The sequence below is a fragment of the Nanorana parkeri genome, unplaced genomic scaffold (genome assembly GCF_000935625.1).
Source record: "Nanorana parkeri isolate BGI_ZX_2015 unplaced genomic scaffold, ASM93562v1 scaffold1, whole genome shotgun sequence".
Lineage (NCBI taxonomy): Eukaryota > Metazoa > Chordata > Amphibia > Anura > Dicroglossidae > Nanorana > Nanorana parkeri.
The window spans coordinates 1,716,989-1,730,710 of record NW_017306269.1 but is presented as its reverse complement, the minus strand read 5'-3'; the positions used below and the strand labels follow the sequence as shown (position 1 = coordinate 1,730,710).

Below are 13,722 nucleotides of genomic sequence, written 5' to 3'. Positions count from 1 at the left end.
GCAGATTCACCTCTGCACACTACAGGCTTTTTGTGAGTACCTTTCTTGCTTGGTAACAATTCTCATTTAATAAAGTCTTCTCCACTATAGAGGCGCACTGTTTTTCTGTTTCCCGTACATTTGAGTATTAATCTGCGATGGATGGGCGGCCGAAGACTTTGTTAAATTGTTATAACCATGTTCAGTCTTCCACTATATAGCTACAACTTTGGGGGGTTTTTTTGAAAAATTTCTATAACTTTATATTTCCCCCAATCCAGAGGAAGGAATGGACACCAGTACAAATGACCCGTTCTCCGAAATCGAGGAACTGAAGCAGTGTTTGGAAGAGAAGGCACAAGAGGCCGATGATAGCATTGAGAAATACTGTAACCTAATGATTAAGACGCACAAACTGGAGGAGAAGAATGACATGTTGAGAAAACAGGTGGACTTCCTGAACTCAAGGCTGAAAGGATTACAAGTTAAGGAAGAGCGAGGCTGTCCACCTTCAGTACCAGACAAGCCATTACCTCGAGGCTGTCCACCTTCAATACATGATAAGCAATTACCTCAAGATTGTCCACCGTCAGTACCAGACAAGCCATTACCTCGAGGCTGTCCACCTTCAGTTTCAGACAAATCTATACCTGAGGATTGTCCACCTTCAGTTTCAGACAAACCATCACCTGAAGCCAAGAGGAGAACCCGGAAGAGCAGGAGATCCACACAATGTCCCGGGAAACAAACTAATAAGCGGCAGAGAGACTCTGATAACACGGGGAGCGCACCTTCAACCCCCCAGTGTGTCACCAAGAAAGTAAAGAGAACATCTGATACCCTGGCAGAGCAAGAGGAGTTTGAACTTGATGGACTTCCAGACATTGTGAGAGAGGGTATGTACCAGTATTTCCAGGCTTGTAGATGTAATAAGCATGGTGGGTGAAGACAAACTCATCCAAACCTTGGTGCAGAATGTTGAGCAGTACCGTACAACAGCGATATCACCCCGAGGGGCTTGCTTGTCCAACTGAAATGGGCACAAAAGTGCACCTCCCATGCTCGGCTTGCTTTGGGGGAAAAACCTCCAGAGTAGGGACAGTTTTGAACCTCTCTGGGTATTTTTGTGTCCCCCTGGGACTTGTCACTGGGATAAATTTGAGTTGAGAGCCAGACACAGCCAGGGAACAAGATTTTAGGAGGCCAACAAAGTTGGCCCACACACCTCCCTTATGACATTTTATTGCTCGCATGAAAGGTCATTATATGGTAATGGATGATCTGCTGTACCAGCATTCTGTCCTATCTCTATACACATTATTCAATTTATATTCATGGTTCTGCTGGTGTTTTCCAGGTTTTGCCAACATCCCATCAGGAAAGCAGAGCCCCTTTGTCCTTCGAAGGACAACCGTGCCTCTGCGGAAAAGCCCCCGCTTGGCTTCGCAGAAAAATTCCCCATCCCTCTTCGGTGCACATTTCAACAATCTGGAGAACCTTAGTGACCTCTCCAGTCCAACACCAGGGGGCAGCAAATCACAGGAGGTGAGTCTAGTCATCTGTTAATTCTTTACTCGCAATATACATGTAAAGACATGGCACAAGTGTCTGTATTAAGAGTACCTGTCATTTACTGTATGATGTGTCTGCAACATCCAAATCTCTGCACAATCGGGCAAAGCTTTAAAGAAGAATTCCAGGGAAAATGATTTACCCTTGCAGTGGGGCTACCCTCACATGGCAAAGGTTAAGTGCAGGTTGTGTTTAGGGAGAAAAATAAAGTTCTACTCACCTGATCCCTGGAGCCGGCCGGTTATGATAGCGCTCCCTCTTACAGTCTCTTCCTCTACTGCAGCGTTGGAATGTCCCTCAGCGTCCTCTCATCCTATACAATGTGTACAGAACGTTATGAAGAGCTGTAAGTGCCAAAAGTGACATGCAAAAGACCCCCTACTGGGATTTCCAGTTAAAGCACAGCTGAAGGGAAGAAGTTGCCCACCCCTTCCCCAGATGTTGCATATGAATCATTACAAGTAGGGATGCACCGATACCAGTTTTTCGGTACCGAGTACCGATATTGTTTTACCGTGTGATACCGGAAGTCCCATTAAGGAAGCCAGGTGGCGTGTAATGACTCGCCACCCGACTTCCCGATTAGCAGGGAAGCTGTCTCCATGCTTCCCGCCACTCGGTGAGGAGAAAGCATGGATTCAGCTTTCTGGCCAATAGGAAAACGGGCGCCGTGTAATGACGCAGCGCCCGGCTTCCTGAATGCCCGGGAAGCCGTCTCCATGCTCCCTCGTCATGAGGTTCCTGGTCACTGACGAAGCATGGAGCCGGCTTCCCGGCCAATCAGGAAACCGAGCAGCGTGTAATGACTCGCTGCCCGGCTTCCTGATACCGGAAGTATTGGGCTAGGCATCGGAGCATTTGGGGAGAACGGGTACTCGCCCAAATACTCGGTATCGGCAGTGATAACGATACTAGCATCGGTGCATCCAGTGGCGTAACAATCGCCATGGGGCCCGGGCACAGGGGGGCCCGGCCTGGGTCGCTATGCCATGTGGGGGCGCTGGCTGTCACAGATGCAGCAGCCACGGCGCATTTCCCCTCATAGCCGCTGCGGCAGATGAGGGCGGTGTTCGGAATGGAGGAGGCGGCCCCCGCCTCCTCTTACACCACTGGCCAGCAACCTAAGAGCAGGTGGGGCCAGTGATGTAAGAGAAGGCGGGGCCCGTTGATAAAGAGGAGGCGGGGCCCGACAACCACAGAGGCGCTGACAGGTAAGAGATCTCAGACCCTGCAGAGCCCACTATAGAGAGTCTATGGTGGGCTCTGCAGGGTCACTCTCCGCTGGGGCTCTGCAAGTGGCATGACTAGCAATCACGGGGCCCCATACAAAATTTTGCTATGGGGCCCTGTGATTTCTAGTTACGCCCCTGGGTGCATCCCTGAATACAGGTAACTATGGTAGCCCAGTCTAAGGTTTAAAATAGATTTTTCCTGGAGTTCTGCGTTAGTGCATTCAACTTTTTTTTTTTTTTTAAATTTCGGTAATTTTTCCTTAATATAGTAAAAAAATAAAACCCCCAGTGGTGAATAAATACCACCAAAAGAAAGCTCTATCTGTCCCCAAAAAAAGGGTATAAAATTCATTTCAGTACAGCGCTGCATGACGGAATAAATGTCAGTCAAAGTACCGCAGCGCTGAATACTGAAAAATGGCCTGGATGGGAAGGGGGTTTAACACCGCGGATGTCAACTGGTTAAAGTCATTACCTTCTTTATCCAAAATGTTAAAGTTTTTTAGCCTTTGATATAAAAAGACAATAAAGCTTGCATATCGGTGTAGTGAGTGCTTCATGTGCACTGTACACTCTTGTGTGTCATGTAGCTTTGCATGTACCATACATTTGGAGGACGGCCCATGGTAACTCATTTATCTGTCATGTAAAGGTGACATTAATGAAAGAAGTAGTAAGCTGCACACCAATTACCAAACCTGTGTAGAAATGTTATTGACTAAAAGATAATGTTCAACCCCCATCCTTGGTCCTTCTGATGTTTCACTCTGCAAGTTGGGTTATGAGTTGACTTTTAGTCCATAAGGTTGATGCGTGAGATTTGTTCTTGGTGTGCAGCTCACACTTTTGTTGCTGTGGATTTGCTGAGCCAGGATGAGCTACAGTAAGCGGCTGGGGCTGAGTGGAGCACAGAGCATGGAAACCCTAAACAGAGTTACATTGCTGTCTTCCCTGACCAGAATTATTTATTATCATTGCAGACAAAGACTATAGAGGCCATCGCGATGGGAAACTCCAGGCTGATGGATGGTCAGTCCCCTCTTACTGCCCACAACAGGACGAAAAGACGCCTGTCAGAAATGGGCACCCCAGGCAAGATGGATACGGCGACTGTATACGATGACTCGGAGGAGGAGGGGACTTGCCATGTGCAGTAATCTCACGGCACCAAGATGTTCCCATTTTTGGAAGTTACATTTTCTTATGTTGCTTGCATGATATGTTCTATATATGCCACTACTATTACATTGTTGTGCCAGGGCAGACCGCTGGCAGACCAGTCCGTAATCCAGTGTTGGATGGAACTCCTTGTTTAAAAGGGTCAATTTCACATTCTGTCTATACAGCCCCAGCCCAGAATGCTTGTCTGCAAAAAGTTAAGATGTTTCTTTTATTTATTTTTCCAATGTATTTGCTGCTTTTTGTAGGAACACTTACAGGTTTAATCAGAAGAGCAGTGATGGTATACAAACTGCATCCATTTTAAAGAGTCCATATGATTTCAGTTTCCTGTAGTCGGTGATCTGGAAGTTGCTCCACTTCCCACATTGCTCGTACCCTTCGTTGACTGTCACACTTCACAGATTCTCTGCACATGGGAATAGCAGTTTTATGTTTATGTGATGCCGCCTGCAGGTGAAATGTGGCACTGCAGTCAAATAAACCTTTCCTTCGAGAACTACAAAGGCTGCCATTGATAACCAGAAGATAATGAATGCCTGGCTGCCATGCTGATCCCATGGCTTTAATACTTTTGAGTCGTTACTCAAAGAAAGGTCAGATGTCATCTGTATACTCGTTCTGGATCAGTATGAGAGGCTCAGTATGACAGATAGGCATTGCAGAGTGAGAAATCAGCAATGGTAGTCTCCATGTTTCTCTCGGGAAAGGTTTCCTCTAAAGTGAACCTGGGAGGACAAAGAGATGGGAACTGTTGCTACTTCTTTTTGAAGCCGAGGGTGCCTTGTCCTGCTCATCCTTGCTTTACTATCTTGCGAGTCACTGACTTGGAACAAGCGTGCTGCCAGAGAAGTCTGATCTGTCATGTTGCAGCTTGCTACAGTTTAGTGACTTTCAAAGCCATGACATTAGGATGGAAGTCCTGGAGCCTTAATCTTAAAAAAAAAACAAGTCGGCAAAGTCTTGTCCTATATTAACCTCATAGGTTCTTGTTAATCCCCTGAATAGCTATACTGCCATATTGCTATATAAAGGTTTCCATTATTTGCTTCGGGTGTGTGGGAATCAAGGAGGCCCTGCGCGCTTTTTACTGAATCTTCAGGCTGCACTCTTAAAAATAAGTCTTCTGCTCCTGGCCACATGGATGCATCACTTTGCCGAATTCTCTCATTGTTTTAAAGTGACCCTTTCCCAATACTAAATGATGGAAATGAAGCCATACCTGTAAAAGAACAGTGTGAAATACTTACCTAGCCTGCTCTCTGCGCAGCAGAACACTGCTCCGATCCTGAGGAATATTCTGCTGCTGTCCACAGAAGTACTGACACTCTCCATGGTTCCTCTTGTTGACCCCCACTCACTGCAGGACCCGGTCAGCAGGAAGAACCTTTGCCACCTTCCAAGCACCCGGAAGAGTCAGTTTTACCTTCACACTTCAGCAGAAGGGATCTCAGAATTAGAGCTGCGTTCGGCAGGACGAGCAGTGACAAAGGAAGTATTTACACTGCAACCTTACAGGAATGCCTTGATCGTGACCGTCTATAATAGTAAAGGGGCCCTTTAAAATGGCACTACAGAGGCAAGCGTGGTAGATGCAGAAGTGACGTCTCTTGTTCTACGTTTCCATAGAGCCAGTGGCTGTATATTCTTTAGTTATGGCAGCTATTTGTGAATATGTTCAGTAGCCAGTGGGCATCACCGATATATTTGATTGACGTTATATCAGATGTTCCTGAAGCTTCCTTCTCTGCATGCCATCAGCAGGCTCCTAACTTGCACTAGTTATCTTTTTATTGATCGGATAACGTTGTATTCTGGTGCTGTCTTTTATATTTGTACCGCAAAATTTTTAGCTGTAAAACCTGTATCATTTGTAAATATTTGTATATATTTGCTTTTGTATATATCATGTTTTTATTTGGCTTTTTTAATTGCAGTAACACCAGAAAATTTTACTTGAGTGCATGACGCAGCATATGCTGATCATAAAATTTGCAAACTCAGTTGCTGGACTGTGTGTTGTCTCTTTACTTCATTTTTAAATGTATTAGGAGAACCGGTTATTTCTATTCTTCTTTTTATAAATTAAACCGTTGCAACAGGAAAACAATTAAAGCCGGTCTTACAGCAGTACTCGCCTCCTCTCCTGTGCTGTCTTTCGCAGCCTCACAACTCGGTGATACAGTGCTGGCCTCCTTCTGGGTTCATTGAGGCCAACAGCACTTGACTTGCTGTGACTGCAGGGTGTTGTAGACTAGTTCCCCAGCGGAAGGTGACACTGTGGCGCCTGACACTCAGCACGTGATGCAGAGAATGGGATTTGCCATGAGGGCTGCTTGTTACCTGAATGGCAAAAAGGACCCTATACATCACATAACCAGCCAGAAGATATCTGTAAAAAAAAAATACATGGGTGGGATTGGGGAGCTGTAACTGGCCTTTTATTAAAATACCTTTCTGATAGGGCTGTCATACCTTTCTGATGAAAAAAAAGAGTCACTGATTGACTCTCAAGCTGCATGTTAATTTGAGGGCAATGAAACACCTTTTGTTAGGTTCCCTTCAATTATGATGCAGAGAAGGACCCTTCTGTGGAAACAGCGGTCTCTCGATGTCATAACACACTTCCTGTTGTGTTAGAGCTCTCCAATCAGCAGGGAGCATAACTCTCTAATTGGCAATGCTCATGGTTACTGCTGATTGGAGAGCTCTAGCTCAGCAGCAGGGGATATGCTGATCCTCTGCAGAAAGACCACTGCTTCCATACAGTGAGCAAGATTCTCTACTGCATGCTGGTAGGGCTCCAGGCTGGGGCTGCATTTTTAGAAGAAACCAAACCATAAGGGCTTGTTCACACCATGTTCACTGAGCTGCATTTTTCTGCACAGCACCGCACATGCATGGCATGAACAGGGCAAAAAAATGCAATTGTTTTCTATGTACCTTGTTCACCATATATGTGCGATGGTGTGCCGAAGAATGCCGCTTAATGGACATGTTGTCAACAAGCCCTAAGACTTTAAACACCCTTAGATTTGATGCACCTGGGATGTATTTAGCTAGTTGAAAGTTTTGTTGGGCTTTAACCTTTTTATATGATTACTGACCCCTGCTGGATTGTCCAAAATCTCCCCACAATCACTTCACCAGACTGATAAAATCATCATCATTACCACTCCTATCAGTTACCAATATATAACTTCAATAGCTAGAAAATGTAGAAAAGGACAAATAAAAGAAAACCATAAGACACAAACTGGCTTTAATCGGTGAGATTTTGCTCTTATTTTTGTGCAATTGAAACATGGAATGGAAATCCATTTATGGACAATGTAGCTTGCATGTCACCTGACGCATCAGATTGATTTTCTCCACTTTTATTAAAGATCAATAATACAGAGAATCCACTGGCATTTTTTTTTATTCAGAGATCCAGTCCTATACCCCTATCATTTGGTTCCCACACCCCCAGGGGGGGAGGGGCATAGATTCCTTCCAGTCAAGAAACATTACAAATAAAAGCTTCCAGTAGTTAAATAAGTTTTCATGTGAAAAGAAACTGCATCCTTTTTGTGATTCGATATACGGAGTGTGTGTTAGTTACATAGTATTTGAGGTTGAATAAAGACACTGTGTCCACTATCATGAGAAAATAATGAACACATCTACAATAACTCCTACTGCTTAGTGAGCTGACCCTAGAAGCTGCTGCATTTCATAATGGTTTTCTTTTCCCATTTATTTGCTTCTCTAGACTACTATTCACTTTTCTTTCCTTTACACTGCACTTTACTATTCTATGTACTGATGGGCCCCTAACTTAGTGACTTTAGGGTGCAGTTCTCATATTCCAGAGAACATTTAGTTATGTAAGAGATTAGAGAGCGTTCCTTGTAGAGGAAGATTTCTTGAGCCGTAAAGTGTCCCAATGTAGCTGATGGAAAAATCTAACTTTTCCGGCTGTTGTAACTCTTCTTTCAGTTCTTGCATGAGAATCTTCTTGGTCACCTGCAAGGAAAATGTCATAACGGTAATGGTCATCCTTAAAATGTTTAGCCAACAATTTGAAGCTAGTATGTGCACTTCATGTGGAATGTACTGTGTAGTACTTGTTGATATATTTAACTAATTCCAGATTTTTTTTTTTCAATTTGCTACCCTTCAAAAAAAGAGAAAATGATGTTCATACAATACTCACTTTCTTTCACTTCTGGATTGAATGATGCCCAGTGTCATTCAACCCACTTCCTGGGAGCCCAGGGTGTCAAGGGCCCGCCCCCTGATGGTGCATCATCTTCAGCAGTGGTTCTCAGCCTGTGTAACCTCAGGACCCATATTTGTCCTTGGTCAACCCAAGTCCACACAGTGGAACGCACGGGAATTAGGGTACTGCGGGCGTACGAACTGTGGGGGGAGGTGCGTTTGGAGTACAATTCAAATGAATGGCATTCCAACACACTTCCCACACCAGAATGGACGGTAGGTGCGACTGCATGGTCCAGTGCGTTAATTGCACAGTACTACATGATTAATGCACTGTATTAGTGTGAATGGGCCCTCAAAAACACTGACATACATACACAACCACAGACACAATCTCGCAGACATTCTCACATACATACGCCAAACTTTTTCAAACCTTACAAGAACTGGAGTGGATCCTCAGCCTGGGGTCCAGTGTGTGCTGTTGTGCTGTGACAGAGCTCCATCCATATGTGCATTGCTTGTACAGCTCCCTTGCGCACCCTGTAGAGGTGATGTGACTCCAGTCCAGGCACCTCTATAGGGCACATGAGGGAGCTGTAAGCAATGTACGTATGGATAGAGCTCCCTCGCGGCCATACCCCCAGCCCACCCTACCTCATGCTGACGCTTGGCATCGGACAGCATACTTCGATTGGCTGCTTGGTGTGAGAACTGACAGTGCTGCGCTAGGGGGAAGCAGAGCAGCCTCTCACCTAGAAAAGTGGAAGGCATGCGGTGACCCACTGAATACGGGGTCAAACCCCATTTTAAGGTCACAACCCACCAGTTGAGAAGCAAGGCACTAGAGCCACACTCTGCAGCATTTAGGCTCACTCACCTCTAAAGGAAGAAGACCTATAATGTTACATGAACAGTCTGAAGACACTTGGGGGGAACAAAAACATATATTTGAAAACATTTTAAATAACTGAAGGTGAAGAAATACTGTATGCAGGAACTGGGTAGGAAAGCCGTGAATCTACAGCCATCATGTCTTCTTTTTTTTTTTTTATAAATCTCTCAGGGGAATTAATTCTCGAAGCTATAACACACGTGATTCACCACAACATTCATTTTCAGCCATTTTTAGATCTCATTGCTGAAAATAATTGTTATAGCTTAATGAACTGCGTCTAATATCCCATATAAAGCATATGATGCTGGAACTGATGTGAAGACAGCTGTATATTGATAGGAATATTTCCTTGGGGCAGAGGAAAAGCTTGACTTGTTGGTGATTTAGTAAATTGAGAGCACCTCTAGGGGGTTTTGGAGTGGCCATAAGCCGGGGGGCACACAAGTTTGGGTTGTTATAATTATTGGTTGCATGGGCAGTGCTCTTGGTGCCCATTTAAAGCGGAACTCCAGCCAGATATAAACAACACAAATGAATGCAGCTCTGTGTTTAGAAATACATCTTCAAATGTGTTTGTGAATGCAAAAAGTCGTAGTACCCGAATATTTCTTAGCATAAGCGCCTCTCACTGTCCCTGTACAGCAGAGCTCAGGCTGAGGAGAACAAAGTAGTACTAGTAGCCCATCTACTGTGCTGCAGTGCAAGAAACTTGCTGACAAGAGGAGAGAGCAGAGTGACAGAGATTAGCTCATCAGTCTGCCGCTTCTCCTTTACCACACAGGCTAGGGGAGGGACAAGACCTGTCAGTGTTACTTAACTGGAGCATAGAACAAAAATCAGGTCTCCTCCCCTGTCAGACAGGGCTGTGCTGTGTGGTAGAGCTGTATAATTCTCAGAGTTGGATAGACCATTCAGCACAAATCCTTTGGCAGGCAAAGCAGCTCCGATATACAGCATGATGGAAATTTATCAAAACCAAAGCAGACCAAATCTGGAGCAATTGCCCATGGCAACCAATCCGCTTCTATCTTTCATTTTAAAGCTGAACAAACTGAAGATAGAAGCTGGTTGCTCTGGGCAACTGATGCCGTTTTGATAGATCCCCCTTATGTATTTAATTTGTGTATTGAGCTGTTTGCCTGTTCAACTTTAGTCTGAAGTCAAATGGGGGCGACTGTCGCTGATGATTTGTCAAAATCACCAGCGGCAGGATTGCTAAGAGCGCACATGTGCTGTAAGGTGGACGGTCTCTGCAGTGACAGCTTGGATCTCCAGAAGTGGATGTTCAGCAGCCTCACATTCAGCTTCTTGGTGAAGTCCACCTGGCTGCACTGTGTCCTGGCCTCCCACTTAGGCAGCTGCTTGGCCTTAGTGCATTTCTTTCCTAAACAGGCCAAAGCACACCATTTTCTGGGCAACCTTGGGAGTACTAGACCACCAGGTCCTGGACAGGGTCCATCTGGTGGAAGTAAAAATGAAGGGTAAAAGTTTAAACTGATTATTATTACAGCCCACAGATTAAAGGTTGAGCAGGACATCAAATGGGTTCTTGGGGTTGTTTTTACCCAACACTGTATAGACAAGATGGTGGACCTTAGTTTAGAATCTCTTCATCATAGGACAATCCCACCAGATATACATGAAGTTACAGTCAGACCATAGCCCCTGAAATAGAGGTCCAAAGCACCACAAATGTGGACAGTTTATGGTCTACCATGTACCAATAAAGTAGTTCCTTGCAACTTGTTTAATTGAAGATGGTGTTCGGTGGTCCCAGATTTGTGACCATTGTTCTGGTTCTAAAGAGGTGCTCACATCCCTTTCCCAATGCGTGATATATACTGCATGATACTGGTAATCTGGTTCCAGTAAAGATTCATGGATAAAGGACACAGTACTTCCAGGAAAGGAGTTGTGAAGCCAAGTACGTTCAAAAGGGGTTAGCGGAGACTCTAAGCTTAAGAGCAGATTGTACATAGTGCTTAATGTCTCCAAGGAAACAGCTCAATATTTAGATTGCAATGAGGGGAAACGTAGTACTCCCCTAATGGTTATAAGATTGACCACTCTGTGAAGGCACTTTTTATTCCACCAGAGAAACCTTCAGTATGTGGCTCTTCAAACCCCGGGAGAGAAGGAGGATTGTGATTTATGGTCACTAAGGGAGTGAGAGACGAAAGCAACTTACCCAAATATTTGACATGGTCCCACATCGCTAGACAGTGTTTGACTATAGGATTTGTGATAGGCCTGTGTGATTGGGTGGTGAGCCATAAGACTGTAGCAATTCTTAGTGACGCTATTTAATAGGCCTTTATACTTACCCACAATAAGGTATTTGTGGTAGTGTGATATAAAGCAAGGGAGATCAATGAGGTGGCCTGTAATAACATGTGGAACAGCTAGGTCCCCTCTAGCTTTGGGTTGGAACAAGATTTTTTTGGCCAGGAGGCACCCCATATGTACTTCAGGAAGAAGGAAATGCGCATGTATTGCACAAAAGTACTGTTTCTCTTTTTTTTTTCCCCAAGTCCGGACATACTGTATACTCCTTACCCCCTGGCCATTCTAGGGTGTATAAGAGCACCTGTTCAGTTGATGAGGGCATGTCCTTTACCAAGGGAGCCAGCTTCTTGTGTTTTTTAATATTTCATATGGCTTGCCTAGTGAAAGGAAGGCTTTGTAATTAATTTATATCAGCAGAAAGGTTGCTCCCTATACAGGCATACTGATATAAAAACTTCACTAGTGCACCCTGGGTCCTTAGATCAAACACACACGACAGTGGACTCACTCCCTACAGCAAATGATGTTTTATTAAGTGGTTTCAGTGCAATTCACGCAGTACTTTGCTTACAAATCTCTGGGATACAGATCCTAACTCTCTACAAATACAGTTCTCAGCTACAAATCACACTGAGCTCTATAAATGATAGATCACCCAATCCTCTCCAAGAATTTTGCTAAGAGCAAACTGTAGTGTAAAGTATAAAATGTGCTACATTCTTTTCATTAAAACATCTGGGGAAATAAAGTAAAATGATGCACTTTAGTTATTGATAGTATATTGCAATGCTGCTGCTGCTGTGTACACAATCACATAGCCTAAACACAAATGAGACTGCCATTTTATAAGATCATTTAAACTTAGCAAGAACAGCAGTCTTTGATGAAGGCATATCCATTCACTAGAGACCAATGGTTGTGTATGGCCTTTACTCATCTCCCCGCCCAGCTCCTTGCAACCAGTGAGGTCACAGGTTGCTATGAGCTAGGAAGGAAGTTGTGTATGGCCCTTACTCATCTCCCCACCCGGCTCTTAGCAACCTGGGAAGCTGTGGCCAGAAAGGGGGTGGCAGACACACTGCAAACACTGTGCCCCCTACATGACCCAAAGAGATGCCGCCTGAGGCAACAGCCTCATTTAAGGGATGGCCCTGATTATACTCTGTTTTTCAGGATAGACTATCAGAAGACACTGCAGGTCAAATTTAGAGGAAAACTCTGAAAATTAACTGTTAAATAACAATCTGACCACATGACAGACATCTGTATATACATTACAAGGGGTTAAATCAATAAAAAACCCACAAGAGAGGTAAAAGAAAACCCAGTAATAATGGCTGAAAGGTAAAGTAAAATAATCATCACATTGCTTTAGATAAAATTACATCAATCCCAGATTTAATTACCGTTTAACAAATAATGAAGCACAGTGTATGTCCGCTAACATCACAAGTGACTTCCTAGTAGTAATTACCTGCACATAGTCCCTGAGGACTTGTAGCTAGAATATGACGCAGGGAACGTGTGAGGAAAGAGGATCGGAATATGGAAGCTGCTATGCAGCCTATCCATTTACTAGAGACCGGTGACATCACTGAGAATGCAGCCTATCCATTCACTAGAGACCAGTGGCATCGCTGTGATTTCAGACTATCCATTCACTAGAGACCAGTGACATCACTGAGAATGCAGCCTATCCATTCACTACAGACCCATGACATCACTGAGAATGCAGCCTATCTATTAACTAGAGACCGGTGACATCACAGAGAATGCAGCCTATTCATTTTCTGCAGACCACTGGCATCACACCTAAGTGACCTATATGAGCTGGTTGGACACCACGTTTCCAGACCATGGGCATTAATATAGAGTTAGTCCTCCTTTGTAGCTATAACAACCTTCAATATTTTGGGAAGACTTTACACACGATTTAGGAGTGTTGTCCTGTGGGAATTTGTACCTATTTGTGAGGTCAGGTAGTGAGGTTGGACATCACTGAGAATGCAGCCTAATAACTAGAGACTGGTGACATCACATAGAATGCAGCCTATCCAGTCACTAGAGACCAGTGACAAAAAGACCTGGCTCGCAATCAGCATGCCAATTCATCCCAGATGTGTTCAGTTGGGTTGAGGTCAGGGCTCTGTACAGGTCACTCAAGTTCCTCCACACCAAACCCATCAAGCCATGTCTTTATGGATTTGTCATAGGGCCACAGTCACGTTGGTATAAGAAAAAGGCCTTCACCAAACTGTTGGCACAAGATTGGATGTGCACAATTGTCTAAAATGTATGCTGTGGTATTGACAGTAACCTTTACTGAAGACACCCAAACGCAATCATTTGGAGGGGTGTCCATTAGTCATGTGC

General features: G+C 44.4%; 1 protein-coding gene across 1 annotated transcript in view; it reads left to right on the top strand.

Moving 5' to 3' along the window:
• Positions 1-4,044, top strand: part of CENPF (centromere protein F) — a 34,931-nt gene extending 30,887 nt beyond the window's left edge. Inside the window, exons 17-19 of the mRNA XM_018567265.1 lie at positions 263-875; positions 1,337-1,524; positions 3,764-4,044. Of these exons, the coding sequence (XP_018422767.1) occupies positions 263-875; positions 1,337-1,524; positions 3,764-3,940 (978 nt within the window). The 3' untranslated portion in view covers positions 3,941-4,044. The remainder of the gene's footprint in view (positions 1-262; positions 876-1,336; positions 1,525-3,763) is intronic.
• Positions 4,045-13,722: the final 9,678 nt, after the last annotated feature.